This window comes from Rhinoderma darwinii, chromosome 4 (assembly GCF_050947455.1).
Source record: "Rhinoderma darwinii isolate aRhiDar2 chromosome 4, aRhiDar2.hap1, whole genome shotgun sequence".
Lineage (NCBI taxonomy): Eukaryota > Metazoa > Chordata > Amphibia > Anura > Rhinodermatidae > Rhinoderma > Rhinoderma darwinii.
In genome coordinates, this window is record NC_134690.1 from 289,814,358 (window position 1) to 289,832,369 (window position 18,012).

Below are 18,012 nucleotides of genomic sequence, written 5' to 3' on the forward strand. Positions count from 1 at the left end.
CCGGCGAGTCAAATAAATAACATATGTGGAGAGCAACGGAGGTACATATTAGATCAAAATGGTTGGTATCAGAGCCTGGTAGCAGTTTTTTGTAAATAATCTGCCATATATCAAGCCAGCCCAATTCAGATGTTAAACCTATTAACTTTGTTGCTGACCTATGTGATATTATTGGATTTTCCTGAATCGGTCTAACTCTGCATCCATCACTTCATTGAAATCTCCAATTATTAAGAAGCAGCATTTTGGTTTCGATATCAAATATTGCGAGACCACCTTGATCACACATGACAAAAAAGGGGGATGTATACCGCTCCAAGAACTCCCGGAGAAGTCCTCAGGAGAATCTTCAATCCGGAGGACAGGAAACCTGACTGGGTGTGTGGAGAGGTGTGTCCATTTTATATCCTCAGGTTTCCTGTCCAGCGGATGGGACGTCTCTCCAGGTGTGCTGTCATTGGTGAATAGGTAAAAAAAAGTTATAGCTCTTTGAATGAGACTATAGAAAAACAAAATCTATAGCTTGGCCATTTAGGCTGGTCACTAGGGGGATTAAACTATATTGGTCTACATTTTGTACAAAGCAGGGCTTTAGCGCCAATGAATTGTTGATCAATGTAATAGTCAGACATTAGAATAGACAGCAGCAGCAACTTCGCCTGCAATGTAACATCTGTCTGCATAGAAACGTATCCCCTTGGCAGTGAGTGCAACTCAAGTTGTAGAATGATGGATAACTTCATAGCTGCCCATGCACATTAAATGTTAGCAGATTTGGCAATTCAATGTATATGGGGCAAACTGTTTGTTCTGCCGGTAGATAAATCTTTAGTCAAGGACCATTACCCTATTTCCATTTTTATCTGTTATAAATAAATTTAAACAAATGTACACATTCAGAGAACAATAAAATTTTATTTTGTCCAGCTAAACACTGAAATTCAGGAATGTTTCTGGCACAAGAATGTATTCAGACATAAAATCTGCATTGGAGCAATTCGGATCCAATGGCTTAAAGAGAACCTTTCTCCTGCCCATACATGTGCAGCGGAGTGCAGCATGCAGTGGGCAGGGCTTCACAAACACTGTCTCACTTTATTTTCCTCCGTTATTTAGAGATCGGTGCTGTTCTATTTGGCGCCCGATATGTAAATAAGCTTCTGAACGGTCAATGGGGCGTTTCTATCTAACTGAATGGCAAGGGGGCGTGATCTCCTCGCTCTGACACTGTCCAATCAGCTACGGACAGTGTCAGGGCGGCTTGCGCTAGGTTATCTCCCGCGAGAACACAGACAGACTGGTGGTTCTGCAAAGGCAAGTGTGTGCGTGTTCTCGCGGGAGGGAACACAGCGTGTCAGAGCGAAGAGATCACGCCCCCTTGCCATTTAGTTAGAAATGTCTGAGGATGTAAGAACAATTATTTCAAGTGAAAGTGTTTGTGAAGCCCTGCCCATTACATGCTGCACACGTATGGGCAGGTGAAAGGTTCTCTTTAAAGTGGCTTTACTGAAAATAAAAGAAAGACCTCAAAATGAACAGTGAAATACTGCAGACTAAGGCTATGTTCACGCTGAGTTTTTTGCAGGCGGAATTTCTTCCTTCAAAATTCCGTTTGGAAGTTTGAGGCAGATTTTCCTCTCCCTGCACGGCGATTTGCGATGCGTTTTTTGCAGCGTTTTTCGCCCGCGCCCATTGAGCGCCGTGGGCATAAAACCCCACGAAATACGCTTTCTCTGCCTCCCATTGAAGTCAATGGGAGGTCAGAGGCCTAAACGTCCGAAGATAGGACAAGTCGCTTCTTATTCCCGCGAGGCAGTAAAACCGCCTCGTGGGAAAAAGACGCCTCCGCCTACCATTGAAATCAATGGGAGGCATTTTCGGGCCGTTGACTAGTTTTGGCGCGGTTTCCGCGTAAAAAAAACTGTGAACATAGCCTAACAGTACCAAAAAATACCCAAAGGGGAAGAATAATAATACGGGCACATGTTGTGGTATATTTACAAATGCTGGGCTTCTTCCTAGAGATGCAAGATATCAATAAAACAAAATGGTACTCTAAAAATACTTTGATTCTGTAAGTTACACATGGTGGTCAAATTGAGTAAAAACCAGTATTAGACATATGATAAAACCTATTAAAACAAACTGGTTGCATAAAATCTGTAATATCCTAACCATTTGGCAATTAAATAAAATGTAAAATAGAGAGTGGCAGGAACATACTGAAGTCAGTGGAACACCATATGTAACTAGAGTCCATCTCTTATAACGGTACACCGAGCCAGGTAGAAAGGCTTCTATATTGCAAAACACATACAAAAAGTTAAAATTGCAAAAGCAGCTGCTATGTCGTCTTTCGAAAGCCTTTAAGGATAGGGTATATGTTCTCAAACGCTTCATAGATCTCTGCTCGAACTTTAGCACCTATGGGGAAAAGAAAACCAGTACTGAGTCTTGCATGCTTAAAGGAAAGGTGTTATGATTTATTTATTAAATTGTGTTTTAATTTAATCAAATACTACATTTACTTTATTTTTTTAATTCACAACACCAACAGATGGAATAGGGCAGCTACAGGTCGGCCATAGTACATACGAATGGCTCCCATTCACATGTCCTCTGCTTCTGCCCTCTAGCTCTTTACTGCGCACGCGCAGCTCAGAGCGACCAGCATAGAAGCTGGTTTATAGGGGGAAAGCTGGCACCATTTGGGACCGGTCGCACTGCAAGTAAGGGGTGCGTGCGTGATATTTTCCCCCCAAAACATCCATCTCATATCATATCGATATATTGCATAGTTCTGGGACATGTGTGTGCATAGGGGGGTGGGGGGTGTTTTTTTTTTTTTGCTTTTTTTGGAGAGCTCTATGCTGCGCCAGAATTATAACTTAATATCTTAATATTTCTGCTGCATCTCTAGTTCCCGTCTAAGTTCATTGACCTCTAGTTACTTTTGCTGCCCAGGAAGACAGACGTCTGCTGTAGATGAGTATTTTTATTTTTCATATTACTAACTTTATTTTTTTGCAGGTTCCGCTGGACCTATTGGACTACATCGTAGATTCGTTGGACTACCGCGATGATCTAAGTTTTTTTTAAAAATTAAACTGTTAACGAGGGTCTTGTGGGGAGATTTTTTAGGGTCAATAAAAAAATGTTTTTCTTATTTCTTTTTTAAAAATTATTTATTAGCGTCTTCGTAATGGACGTTGTCAAATAGACGACTGCCATTACGAAGGCGGGGTTTAGTATTCGCCAGTAAGATGGCTGCAACTCACCCCCCCCATTATTACCCCGGTACCCACCGCCACCCGGGGTATCGGGAAGAGCTGGGTACAATCCAGTACAGATGGTCGGTCACTGGGGCGGCCGCAGGCTTGTATTATGAGGCAGAGAAGGGCCAAAAACCTGTCTGGTTATGAAAAATGGGGGAAGGGGGCCACGACATCATGCTTTTTAAAAAAAAACAAAAAAACGAAACAAAAACATAGTGGAGCCCCCCTCATTTTCACAATCAGTCAGTCAGATACAACACAGCAGCAGCCTAGCATTAGCAGGGTGGGAAGGGCCACTGTTTTTGGCCCTCCCCAGCCTAATACCAGCCTGTGGCAGCCCCGGTACCCAACCATCGCTACAGATGGCGGTTACCGGATTATACCTAGCTCTTCCCGATACCCCTAGTGGCGGTGGGTACTGGGGTAAAAATGGTAGTGCTAGCCTTCGTAATGTACGTCGTCAAACAAACAAACTGCGATTACTAAGGTGCCAATAAAGTATTAAAAAACAGACATAACTCCCTGTTCACACAGGGATTTTTGGCGCGGAAACAGTGTTAGAATCAGTGCCATAAAGACCCTGAAATTGCCCACATTGATTTCAATGTGATGCAGAGGCGTCTTCCTCCCAGGCGGATTTGGACACTTGTGGGGGGAAAAAAAAGCAGCGTGTACTTTCTTGGAGCAGCTTTCGCCTCAGACCTCCTATTGAAATTAATGGAAGGCAGAAAAACCTGTGGTGCTAGCTTCCAAGCGTTTTGTGGAGTTTTTTGGACCGTGGCCCTTGCATTAGATTTAATGGCCATGGGCAAAAACCGCACCGAGGGACAAAAAAAGCGCAGGCAGTTCAAAAAAAAATCGACCTCAAAATTCCTAAAGGAATTTTTTCTGTCTGCAAAAAACTGAACAGGGCCTAAGAGTGTATGCATGGCCGAAAAGCACATTGAAAAATGCATGCATTTTTAAGGCATTTTTTTTTCGATACGGTTTTCTGCCTGCACGGCGAAAACATGTCAAAAGCGCACTGTGAATAGACCCGTACAAAATAATTTTTTTATTGAAATAAAAACTCCCCCACACAACCCTTGGTAACCGTCTTATTTTGAAAAAATAAAACGTAGATCAACGTAGTCCAAAAGGTCCAGCGGAACCTGCAGAAAAAAAAAATTTAAAAAAAAAGTAGCAATATGAAAAATATAAAACAAACAGACCTACAGAAAACGTCTGTCTTCTCCCTTTTTCAAATGCAGGCGTTTAACGCGTGTTTTGTGCCTGCTTTTTGGCGCAAAATTAGGACTCCCACTGACTATGGGAACATTTGGAGCGTTTTTACGCATTAAAGAATTGACCCAAAGCCGTGTGAACCAGTCAACTGATAAGTCATTCACCACAGGGTCTTCCATCTTGACTTGCATCATTCTTAGCCTTTTGGTGTGTTCTATAGCATATGCAAGCTGCCATTGTACAATCTTCAAAATGGGAGCTGGACAATGCTCAGCAATTTGAAGACACCTTTTCCTGGATTGTAGACAAAAATAGGGAGGGGGGGGGGGAGCGAGTCTCCCTCCCACATTTACAGCAGCTGTAAGTCAGGTTGCTTCTGCAGATTCCCCTTGCTGTAATTATTGGAAGTGCTCCCTCTGGTGGCCAACATAATAAATTGACATGTTTTCCTATTTAATTTTTAATACTTTTCACTTTGTGGAAGAAAAAAAACAAAACATTTTTTTTGGTATAAGTAACTTGCTTGAAAATGTTTTTTTAATTTGCGACAGATTCCCTTTATAGGGTTTCTCCAAGATTTTAACACAATAGTATTAGGCTATGCATCTGAAGACCGATTCGATTTTGTCTTTTTTCACAGATGCAGTTTGTGAGCTAAAGGCAACACAAATACCTTTTCTACCTGCACTGCAACAATAGCAAACTAGACTGAAATACCGATAAACCCATAGTAGTGTAAGCAGCGCTAGGTCAGGCTACTAAACATAAACAGCATTTACATTCATTGACTGCAAACAGATCCTAAACTTAAGGACCAGGCCAGTTTTCATTTTTTCTCCCTGGATTTCAAGGGCCATAACTACATATTTCCGTCAACATAGCCGTACTAGGGCTGGTTTATTTGCGGGATGAGTTAGTTTTTTATGGCACCATTTATTGTATCATATAATGTACTAGGAAACTTTTAAACATTTTGTGAGGTGGAATGGGAAAAATATGACAGCAGTTTCCCTATTGTTTTCTATGTTTTAATTTTAAGGCATTCACCTTGCTGTAAAAATTACAATCTGCAAGTAAAAAGAAATTCTGCAGTTGAACTACTTTTACAAAATAAAAATAATTTGTGTTCTGAGACCCATATATTTATCTGTCAATGGAGCGGTGTGAGGGTTTGTTTTAATAATTTATTTTGTAAACTAAGGGTCTGTTCACAATTTTTTTTTACTTCCATCTGAAAAAAATAAAAAAATAAAATTATATATATATATATATATATATATATATATATATATATATATATATATATATATACACATATACATACACACACACACACATACATATATATATACACACACACCAGGAGCAGTCCCAAAGTATACCGCCGACAGAAGACACCGATGTATTGGCATAAAGTGGGATAGGTTGCCCGAAGTCCCCAAGCAAAGCACTACTTTAAGCGATGAGCCCGGGGTAGCCCCCCGACGTCACTGTCCATAAATGGACAGTGATGTCAGGGGCTTTCAACTATGGAGCCCCTGGCCAGAGCATCGCCTTTGACGACACATATATGCACGGATGCACGACGCATTGAAACTTTGATAGTTTCGATGCCGTGCACCCTCAAAACGGTTCGATACCGTTATTTCATGTATTTCAATACTAAGCTGTGCGAACGCACAGCTTAGCATTGTAACACATGAATGTTTGAAAACGGGGCTGCAGCTGTGTGATACAGCCATTGCCCCACTTCTGAGATCTGACAAGCACGCGCGGTCGGCATTATGTGATGCTGCACTAATTAGCGGCGGCACTGATCACAGAACATGGCGGGCGCACTGCAAAACATCCCCATGTTCTGTGTTCAGTGCCTGCGCTCATTAGTGCAGCACCGGCAGCATCACCTCATGCTGACAGCACGCGTGCACACTTGTCAGGAGTGGGGCAATGGCTGTATTACCTCTCATCTGTGCCGTTATTCCCCTGAATGCTGCGATCAAAGCTGACCGCAGCATTCAAGGGGTAAATGACAAGGGGGATGCCCCCCTGTGATGCGATTGAGGGACATACCATATATGGGCAGACATCCCAGGGTCCATTGAAGGACCACAGGGCTGTCTTACCATATTTCCCGTTAGGGAATAGTTGGGTATGTCCATACACAGGCTAATGTACTGGCATATAGACATATGCCAGTACATTAAAGTTTAAAACATTCAAATTAAAAACAAAAGTAATGTTAAATTAAAAAAAAAAAAAAAAAACATTTTACACAAACATTAAAATAAGTCTCAATACATAAATCTAGTATTGCCGCGGCTGTAAACCTACAAAACATTTTTTTTGGCGTAGTTTATGATGTGTACGCTAGAAAAATAAAATTTCAACTTTTCACTTATGTACAGTAAGGCACGAGGTGTGATAAATTTAATGTGCCTCACATTAATCCGCTCCTAGAGGTAGCCCCTGATGTTACTGACCATTTATCGGAATCCCTGGGCCGAGCGCTACCTGATGCACTTCCTGGGGAATACGGCCCTGGGAAATTTCCCCATGGTATACGTTTAACGTACACCACATGCCATTCTTAAATTAATGTATTGCAAAGTATTATGCTATTTATGAATTTCAGTGTATAGTGCTATTTATGTATTGCAGTATGAATTGCAGTGTACGGTGCCGCCTATTTAAATGGACGAAATTTGAGTTCTCCAATCCCAACAGTTAGTGCGAGGTGTCAGCTGTAATAGAAAGCGGACACCTGCAGCGTATGGAGTGGGCTCAGTAAGTGAGCGCACTCAAAGCTTCTTCCTTACGCAAAGAAGTAGTTACGTCATCGTGTGGGAATGGGTTTAACATGAGGAACTTGACACTAAAAGATATTAAAACGGGTTATTCAAGTTTTACAAATTGATGGCCTATCCGCAGGTTAAACCATCAATATTAAATATTGGCAGCGGTCCGACTGTAAACACCACCAATCAGCTGTTTGAAGAGGCCGCGGTGCTCGTACAAGTGCCGTAGCCTCTTCATTGTTTACATGGTTCTTTCGGTTCGCACGTGGAGTTACAGTTGTAGCGGCCGTGAAAGGTATTACACCACTGTCCTATTGCTCCTAGTCCTAGCTAAGTGCAGCAAGTGACAGATCAGTGACATCGTACTTCTGCACTCTGTATCCCTATGTGATGCAGGTTCAATCTGTCTTCCCTGTGCAACTGCATCTTATAGAAATACACTGGACACTCTAAACTATCAGTGAGTGCTGTGTGCAGACAGTTAGTAAGAGTCAGGGAGTTTTAGAACTTTTCAGCTAATTATTGTAGGAACTCACACATCATATCACTGCACTCCTGGTCCCTTAAAGCCCTGTTACATAGGCCGATCGGGCGAACGAGCGCTCACACGGGCCCAATCATCAGCCCGTGTAAACATGGAAGCAATCACCCAATAGCGGATGTAGGGCTGACAATATACAAACTGTATGGGGAATAATGATATTATAGATCTTTCGTCTCCACAAAGCTACGATCATTGGAGCCAACGAGCACTGATTAACATGTAATTTTCGTTCATTGGTGCTAGTTAACAGGCCCTTTGATAGGGCAGAGAGTCTATTCAGCAGCAATCTTTTTTTTTCATTGGGGAGGACATGACACAGGGGAAATTAGGAAGGTGGAGAGGTGACTGCGCTACCAGGGGGGACTGGATATTATGTTCTCCTGTAGTTCACATGGAGTCAGCAACACAGGAGAGACCGACCTGTCTACACATGAGAGCATGATCTATTTTGGTGGTCAGACTGAGATCACATGACAACTGTCCATCCAAAGTCAAAAGGGTTCAAAATGTATAGATGGAACTCAATAAAGTTTCAACAATATAATATGATTAAAAAAAATACCCAATTATTATACAGGGTGGGCCATTTATATGGATACACCTAAATAAAATGGGAATGGTTGGTGATATTAACTTCCTGTTTGTGGCACATTAGTATATGGGAGGGGGGAAACTTTTCAAGCTGGGTGTTGACCACAGCGGCCATTTTGAAGTCAGCCATTTTGTATCCAACGTTAGTTTTTTCAATGGGAAGAGGGTCATGTGACACATCAAACTTATCGAGAATTTCACAATAAAAACAATGGTGTGCTTGGTTTTAACGTTGCTTTATTCTTTCATGAGTTATTTACAAGCTTCTCTTTGTTTACAGCCATTGACATGTCGCAGAGGTTAACACGTGAAGCGCGGATAGAAATTGTGTTGATGTCTGGTGAACGCAGTACCCGGGTCATTGCAGCAGATTTCAATGCAAGACACCCTACGAGACCACCCATCTCCCATGCTACAGTTTGCAAACTGCTTGCCAAGTTTCATGAAACTGGTTCAGTGTTGGATTTGCCCAAATGTGGACGCATGAAAACGGTCACTAATGAAGAAACATCAGTGGCTGTCCTAGCTTCATTCAGCAAGAGCCCACAGCGTAGCACTCGCCGCATGTCACTGGAGAGTGGCATCAGTCGAACATCCCTTCGGCGGATATTAGCTACTCCCAAATGGCACCCTTACAAACTCCAGCTGCTGCAGCATCTCAACGAGGATTACCCAGATCACAAAAATTGATGGTATGGTGTGGTATATGGCGTACAAAGATAGTGGGGCCATTCTTCATCAATGGAAACCTCAAAGCCACGGGATATCTGAAATTGCTACATGATGATGTGTTTCCCTCTTTATGCACTATAGCTGGCACGGTCCCTGAGTTTTTCCAGCAAGATGGTGCACCACCACATTATGGGTGTCAGGTCCGAGCATGCCTAGATGAACAGTTTCCTGGAAAGTGGATTGGTCGTCGTGGGCCAGTTGAATGGCCCCCTAGGTCTCCCGATCTGACCCCCTTAGACTTTTATCTTTGGGGTCATCTGAAGGCAATTGTCTATGCTGTGAAGATACGAGATGTGCAGCAACTGAAACTACGGATACTGGAAGCCTGTGCTAGCATTTCTTCTGCGGTGTTGTTATCAGTGTGTGAAGAGTGGGAGAAGAGGGTTGCATTGACAATCCAACACAATGGGCAGCACTTTGAACACATTTTATAAGTGGTCAGAAACTTGTAAATAACTCATGAAAGAATAAAGTAACGTTAAAACCAAGCATACCATTGTTTTTCTTGTGAAATTCTCGATAAGTTTGATGTGTCACATGACCCTCTTCCCATTGAAAAAACTAAAGTTGGATACAAAATATCCGACTTCAAAATGGCAACCATGGTCACCCCCCAGCTTGAAAAGTTTCCCCCCTCCCATATACTAATGTGCCACAAACAGGAAGTTAATATCACCAACCACTCCCATTTTATTAAGGTGTATCCATATAAATGGCACACCCTGTACAATAAACACGGGACATACAAATTAAAAAAAATTTACGCTGTTCAAAAATGTTACATTTATTCTACAGGTCGCTCAGAATACAGAAATATATAAAAAGTATTTAGTGCTTTTTTTTCTTTTTTTACACAATAAATGGAATTTGTGGTATAATAAATAAAACAAAAGGGGCGGGGGTTAGTTTACCTAGATGACTTGTAGGAGCAATCCTACGCTTGCGTCTACAATACTAATGTAGTGAATTGTATTATGACCGCCAGTATTGCACTGACCGGCAACCTTTTAGGAACATACAAATTGCCAGCCTGAACCCCATTGTTAGGGCGTTGGCTGAAAGGCAACCCATCAGCCCCCTGCAACTGCAACTCAGGAGCAACAAAGGAAATCCCTGTCAAACCAATAAGCTGCCAAAGTCACTATTGAATGGCAAGTTTACTTTATTAGTGTAATTAAGTTGAACGCTCAGTGTTCACATTTTAACAAAGGTGTATGATGTAGAATAGCCGTTACAGAGGACATGAAGATTTTGGTGTTATGCTGGCCATACACATTAGATGTCGGCTGAACCAGCCAGAGATCGGACAACTACCTAATGTGTATGGGGCTTTCCCAATGGCAGCTGTAGGGGTAAAGAAGGCTCTGGAATGTTTAATTCTAACATCCCCAATCCTTAGTTTCTGCAGGGGATAAGCTGCTTCCAAGAGGGTCTGGCAGCATCTTATATCCCTTTCCCAAGTGTGCATGTTAATGGTAGAGTCGGGAGAAATAGCGGTTGTTCAGCCAACATCTAAAAAGTTTATGGCCAGCTTTAGTGAGAGGCATGCAGATCTGAGGAAAGCAACCCTGCTTAAGGTTAGCCACACACAAGTGGGCCTCTAAATGGTCTACTACAGAGAATGAGCGACAAGCCTTCAGCCATCCTATGTATGGCCAGCTTTGGTCCTTTTATACAGCTTTTAAGATGGGAAATCCATACATAGAAATGAAAGAGGACTGTCACGAAGTTATTAAATCAAAACTTCCTTAAACATTGCTATCCCCAATTCCAGCACTATTTAATTTTTGTTCCTAGGCCCTTTTCCTGAAAAATTTGACCCTGATGCCATTTTTTTCCCCTCATAATTACCATAACCCATTGCTAGTGACTCCTCATTGACCGTTGTGTACGGATTACCAGGACTAGCACGGTACAAGAGGAGACTGAACGGGTCACTTACCAGTCAATACAACCTTTCCAGACACAAAAATAAGTAGAACAATTCTTGGCTTGATCATTCTGTAAATAAGGCCTGGAAATAATTCTGGTTCATAGCTAGACAAGAACAAAAAAACAAAAACAAAACAGGCACGTTAGTTTTTTGTTTTTTTTATATTTTTCACATAATTCCAAGTGAGAGGCAATGTACCCTTTCCAGTTTCCCCTGCCCAGCAGCACTTTTGTAGCACAAGTTAAAGGCTATGTACATTTTTGAAACCGTTATTTTTTTGGTTTCTTTTAATAAAAATGTCTGTGATTGGCGCAACTTTCAAATGACCTTTTATTAAAAATGTACATTATATATATATATATATATATATATATAAAAATAAATAAAAAGATTTCAAAAAATGTGTACATAGCCATTAACCAAGACAATTTCCACAAAAATGAAAGATCCTGTAAGGATACCGCTGGCAAGCAAAACTAGTTGCTTTTTAGAGTTTCCCTTTGATTTATTAGCAAGATAAATTACATAAGACAACCTAAAATAGACATTTTGAAATGTTTTTTTTCCTTCACACAATTCCAGTTGGACACTACCTGCAGGTTTGGCTTCAAATACAATATATAACCACCTAGATATATACATACATTATTGTGGGAAAAATGCTGCAAAATAAGAATGATATTAAAACTAGAAGAGTTAAGTGTTTGTTTTTTTATCACTTAAAATCCAAAGTGAATAGACAGAAGAGAAATCTAAGCCATGTAACGCCAAATATTGATTGGATTTAGATTTCTCTTCTGTTCATTCACTTTCCATTTTCCTACAACTGCCTAAGACTTTTGCACTGTACGGTGTGTTTTTCATGAACACTAGCGTCTCGACTGTCCTTTATATTGCAGACTTAAAGTGGATCTGTCACCATACCATGTGGTCCTGTTTAATGGCAGCATAGTCTGGTGACACTGGCACTCTATTAGACCCAAAAATATTTTGCCGTTCGGCTAATTGCAGCGAACAAAGAAAGCAGCGGACTTCTGAATACAGTAGACGTGTGACTATAAAGGAATAACATCCCCCCCCCACCCCCCAATAACGGATGGTCTGCGGTGTATACATGCAGGTACAAGTCGGTTATCAGTCACTGGTGAGGGTGGGACTTTAACCCCCTAGTGACCAAAACGCCTTGGCCGAGTCCAAGTCCTGCACAGGTGTCCCGTGCATGCTGGAGCGGGTGCTCGGCTGTCTGATGACAACCGAGCTCACGCTCCAACTGTGACGATCGAAGTTTACTTCAACCGCAGCGGTTTTAGCCATTAAATGCTGCGGCAGTAGCGGCCGCAACATTTAAGTTGTTTAAAGAAGGAGGAAGCTCCCTTTCACTCATTAGCGGCCCGCAAATGCGATCACGGGCCTCCAATGGGGTGACATGGCACCCGGGGGCCTAATAAAGGCCCCAGGCATGCCCTGGCTATATGCCTATTAGATTGCCAGTCAGTTTTACATTGACAGTTTTACATTGACAGGCAGTAACGCTGGTACAGCAAAGTATTATATCTGCGATTTAAAGATCATATAGTGAAGTCCCCTAGTGGGGCTAAAAAAAAAAAAAAAAAGTGTAATTCATGATAAATAAAAATTAATTAACTTACAGTAAAACACCACTTTTTTCCATAAGAAGTGGTTTTATTAAAAGTTTAAAAAAATAAAAAACGACAATGACGATATTGCTATTTTTTTCCCAGTGCCCACCAAAAAAAGTCATAATAAAAGTTAACCAATAAGTCCTATGTACCCCAAAAAAGTACCAATGAAAACTACGTCTCGTCCCGCAAAAAAAACAAGCCCTCATATCACTACATTGACTGAAAAATAAAAAATAAAGTTATGGCTCTTGGAAAGAGACGATGCAAAAACAAATAATTTTAGTTCAAGAGTTTTTACTGTGCAAAAGTCATAAAACAAAAACACTATATATGTAGTATCGCCGTAATAGTACTGACCCATAGAATAAAGATAACATGTTATTTACGCTGCACAGTGAACGGCGTGAATTTAAAATAAAATGGTGGAATTTCAGTTTTTTTTCTATTCCCCCACCAAAATGAGTTCATCAAAAAGTATTAACCCCAAAATGGTGCAATTAAAAAGTACAACTAATCCCGCAAAAAAATAAATAAAGTCCTCATACAGCTGTTTCTACAGAAAAATATATTTTTTTATAGCTCTTTGAATGAGATTATAGAAAAGCAAAAAAATTGCTTGGTCATTAGGGCCTAAAATAGGCTAGTCACTAAGGCTCCATGCACACGAGCTTGTTTTTGCCTCCGCAATTCATCTGCAAAAATGCAGATAAATTGCGGACCCATTAATTACTATGGGCCCATGCACACGATCGTGGTTTATACGGTCCGCGCATTGGCCAGGAGCCTGGCCGGCAAGAAAATAGGACGTCATTATATGGGCCGCAGTTGCAGTCCAGGCTGCCTGAAGTCAACGTGTGCACGGTCCGTGATTTGCGGATGCGCCCAAGGATGACTCTGCGGCCGTCCGTGCTGTAATCATGGGCAGTGCCATGAGGCCTAAGGGGTTCAGTTTGACAATGTATTTTGTATGAAGTGTCATCTGAATAAAAGCTAGTTACAGAATGTACCACTGCTAGTACCCCAGACATCAGGTGGTTTAGCTGTTGGGGAGCATGGCACGTAGTTCTAAATTCTCTTGCAGCGCCTCCACAGGGCAAATAAAGCATTACACAGTTAACTTTGAAATCAATGAGCAGTTTACGTAATGCACATTAGAACTGGTTCCGCAGAGTTAGAAATCTTTCTTGTAGCGGTTTTGTCTTATAGAATCGCCCCTGAATACCCTTATAGGGTACATGAAAATAGGATTCTAAACCAGACAACAGTTTTAAACTTTATTAATTTTGGGTAACTAAGTTTGTGTGACTCAAAAGCTTACACGCTTTTTTCTGAAAGAATTTTCAGTTTTTAGAAAAATCCTTACTAGTCTCCAGGAATTACCTTTCTGGCAATTTTAGATGTATGCTAATTAGTTTCTTAATAGACAACTGGGCGTTGTACAGAGGAGTGTATGAGGCTGATGACCACCAATCAGCGTCATACACTTCTCATTGTTCCAGCCCATTGTTAGGCCCCATGCACACGACCGTGCCCGCAATCACGGCCCGCGATTGCGGGCACGGCCGGCCGCTGACTGACAGCCGCATTTTCGGGCCATGCTCCCATACAAAGTATGGGAGCACGGCCCGCAAAATGCGAAAGAACGGACATGTTCCATAATTCCCGGAACATTTCCACGGCACTGACACCCTTCCGTAGTGCTACGGAAAGGTGTCAGTGTTCAATGAAAGGGAATGGCTCCGTTTTTGCGGACCGCAATTGCGGTCCGCAAAAACTGAGGTTTTTTGCTGTCGTGTGCATGGGGCCTTACAGTGTGATTGTGCAGTGAAAGAAGCTGGGCTGGAACAATGAGAAGTGTATGACGCTGATTGGTCACTGATTGGTCAGCCTCTCACACTCCTCTGTACAACACCCAGTTGGTAAAAGTAATACGCCGAGTTGTCTATTAAGAAACTAATTAGCATAAATCTAAAATGTTTCATAACTTGCACAAAAATTATCGTTGTTCCAAAATAAAAACCACTGTTATCTACATAACACCACCGACCAGATTATGTAGGAGGTAGGACACTTATAATCTGGCGACAGTGCCTCTAACACATTGCAAAATCCTGTTGTATCCACCAAAAGCCCTCCTGTCCCTACCTTACTTTTATATATTTACTTGAATAGCGTCTGAAATAATTTCTTGCTTTGATTACTGTAATTCAAATCGCAAAGAAAACACACACAGCAAACCAAGGCAAGAACGAGAGCCCACTACGTCGGATGGGGGGTCCACTCCCAGTGTTCAACTGGCTCACCGGAGAATCCCCTGGTGGTCCCAAGCACTGAGCCGCATCTCTCCTCCCACTGCCTAATGCAGAGCAGAGAGCCATCTGCTCAGACGCCACTTGCTCTAGTGGTCAAAGGTTGTTTAAAACCTGTGACGTCTACTAGAGGTTGGAAATACGCAGATCGTGTCAGCGTCCCAGCTCAGGTGACGTGATGACGTCACTGCGCCGGGCCAGGGACAGCAAGAAGCAGACTGAGCACCCATCTGCTCGTCGAAAGAACGGGGTTAGGAAAGGTTTTTTTTTATTGCCGCAAATGGGGGCCTAACTACTATATATGGCCCAAAAGGGACCTAACTAATATATAGGGGCACAAAGTGGTACATTGTTAATGTGTGGGAGCACATTGGTAGGCATTACTGTGAAGGGAGAACAAAGGGGCACTATTACTGTGTGAGGCATTAAGAGGAGCACTGTTACTGTGCATGGCCTAAAGGGGCACTATTATTGTGTGAGGCAGAGAGGAGCACTGTTACTGTGCATGGCCTAAAGGGGCACTATTATTGTGTGAGGCAGAGAGGAGCACTGTTACTGGGCATGGCCTAAAGGGGCACTATTATTGTGTGAGGCATTAAGAGGAGCACTGTTACTGTGCATGGCCTAAAGGGGCACTATTATTGTGTGAGGCAGAGAGGAGCACTATTACTGTGCATGGCCTAAAGGGGCACTATTATTGTGTGAGGCATTAAGAGGAGCACTGTTACTGTGTATGGCCTAAAGGGGCACTATTATTGTGTGAGGCATTAAGAGGAGCACTGTTACTGTGCATGGCCTAAAGGGGCACTATTATTGTGTGAGGCAGAGAGGAGCACTGTTACTGTGCATGGCCTAAAGGGGCACTATTATTGTGTGAGGCATTAAGAGGAGCACTGTTACTGTGCATGGCCTAAAGGGGCACTATTATTGTGTGAGGCAGAGAGGAGCACTGTTACTGTGCATGGCCTAAAGGGGCACTATTATTGTGTGAGGCATTAAGAGGAGCACTGTTACTGTGCATGGCCTAAAGGGGCACTATTATTGTGTGAGGCAGAGAGGAGCACTGTTACTGTGCATGGCACCAAATTCTGCAGAATCGCCTCGTGGGTAGAATAAGTTGCCATGGGATTCTGGGCCAGATGAAGAAAAAGAAGAGTGAACAACTCCAATCTGAGGAGTCACCTATGAGTCAATTATACGGTCTGCAGAGCACTTGTGTAAAACTGGTATCTACCACTACATGGTCACTGTATGGTAGTAATATCGGTCTTTATTTTACTACACTATTAAGAGTGGTCTGCCCACTCCACTTGGTTTAGTAGGCCGTATGTAGAGGAAAACCCTGGGTTTCCTCCTTGCCATTAAATGCACTGCTCATCCTTCGACATTATGGGGCCGCCAGGTGTTCACACTTCTAGTCCCTTGCTGCTGCTTGAGCAGAACATGCAGCAACTGCAGGGGAGTGGGCAACTGGCGGGCAGCGCATATTTTTTAAGGGTGAGCAAGGCAGCGCTTTTAATGGTATAGCAGCAAAAAAGCCAAGGGTTTCCTGCTACACTCGGGCCAAAAACATTGGCCAGCAGCAGAACACGGAGTCCCGGGCCCAGGCTTGCAAGTGGGCGGCTTAAACGTCACTAAGGCCTCATGCACACGACCGTAAAAACTGGCTCATAGACTTCTATTGGCGACGGGCGCCTTCACGTTTTCTCACGGGAAGGTGCCCGTGCCGTTGAAAAAGATAGAACATGTCCTATTTCAGGCCGTAATAACGGCACGGACAGTCCATAGAAGTCTATGGAGCTCTCGTAATGACGGGTGGCTACATGTGTGCACCCGTCATTACGGCAGCGTTGCTAAGAGACGTCAGTAAATAGTCACTGTCCAGGGAGCTGAAAGAGTTAACTGATCGGCAGTAACTCTTTCAGCACCCTGGACAGTGACTACCGATCAGTATAAACTTGTAAAAAATAAAAAACGTTCATACTTACCGAGAACTTCCTGCTTCCTCCAGTCCGGTCTCCCGCCCGTTGCCTTTGTGACGCGTCCCTCTCGACATCCGGCCCGACGTCCTGGATGACGTTTCAGGCCATGTGACCGCTGCCGCCAATCACAGGTCAATCACAGGCTGCAGCGGTCACATGGACTGCCGCGTCATCCAGGGATGTCGGGCTGGATGTGAAGAGAGGGACGCGTCACCAAGACAACGGCCGGGTAAGTATGAATTTCTTTAACTTTTATTACAGAAAGGGCTGTCCCTTCTCTCTATCCTGCACTGATCGAGAGAAGGGGCTGCCGATTAGTGCAGTGCTATTTTGCCGCCAAAAACGTGCCCGTAAATACAGGTGGAATACGGGTGACACCGGACTCATATTTACGGGCACGGGTTCGTAAATACTGGTGCAAAACGGGTCGAATACGTGTGACACTGGACCCGTATTTACGCCAGTATTTACGGGTGGGAAAAAATACGGTCGTGTGCATGAGGCCTAAGTCTGAGCAAATAAGAAGCTGTTTGACTCGCAATGAAGCTGCAGCGCAGTACAGGTTCCCGCGGTTCAGCGAATGTTGAGCGCTAAATGTAAAGACGCATTGATTTGCTTAGATGCATCCCTTACCCAGCCTGCAGCCAACAGTGCAGCTTGTCCAGCCAAGTAAGAAACTTTTAGGTGGATTCACACGTGGCGTAATTTCACGCCACAGATTGGTCCGCAGCAAATCAGCTGTGAAAATTGAATGCTTTAGATTTTGATGTGGATTTGCCACTAATTTCACAGTTTGCATTGTAGAACAAAGATGCAGGTTTTGTAAAAGATTTCCTGATGTTCGAATCTGTAGCGTAAAATGACACCACATGTATATCCTTTGGAAACAAATGTTGCAGATTTTTCGTCCAGATTTTCAGGTGGAAAATACGCAGAGTAAGACTGTTGCAGGCAAGTGGATTAGATTGAACAAATCCCATCCGC

The 18,012-nt window shown here is 42.8% G+C and overlaps 1 protein-coding gene across 4 annotated transcripts in view; it reads right to left on the minus strand.

Moving 5' to 3' along the window:
* Positions 1 to 895: 895 nt before the first annotated feature.
* Positions 896 to 18,012, minus strand: part of TBP (TATA-box binding protein) — a 99,370-nt gene continuing 82,253 nt past the window's right edge. For all 4 annotated transcript variants that reach the window (XM_075862589.1, XM_075862591.1, XM_075862587.1 and 1 more), the window contains 2 exons: positions 11,104 to 11,198; positions 896 to 2,424 (listed from right to left, as the gene is read on the minus strand). In XM_075862589.1, the coding sequence (XP_075718704.1) occupies positions 2,345 to 2,424; positions 11,104 to 11,198 (175 nt within the window). In that variant the 3' untranslated portion in view covers positions 896 to 2,344. The remainder of the gene's footprint in view (positions 2,425 to 11,103; positions 11,199 to 18,012) is intronic.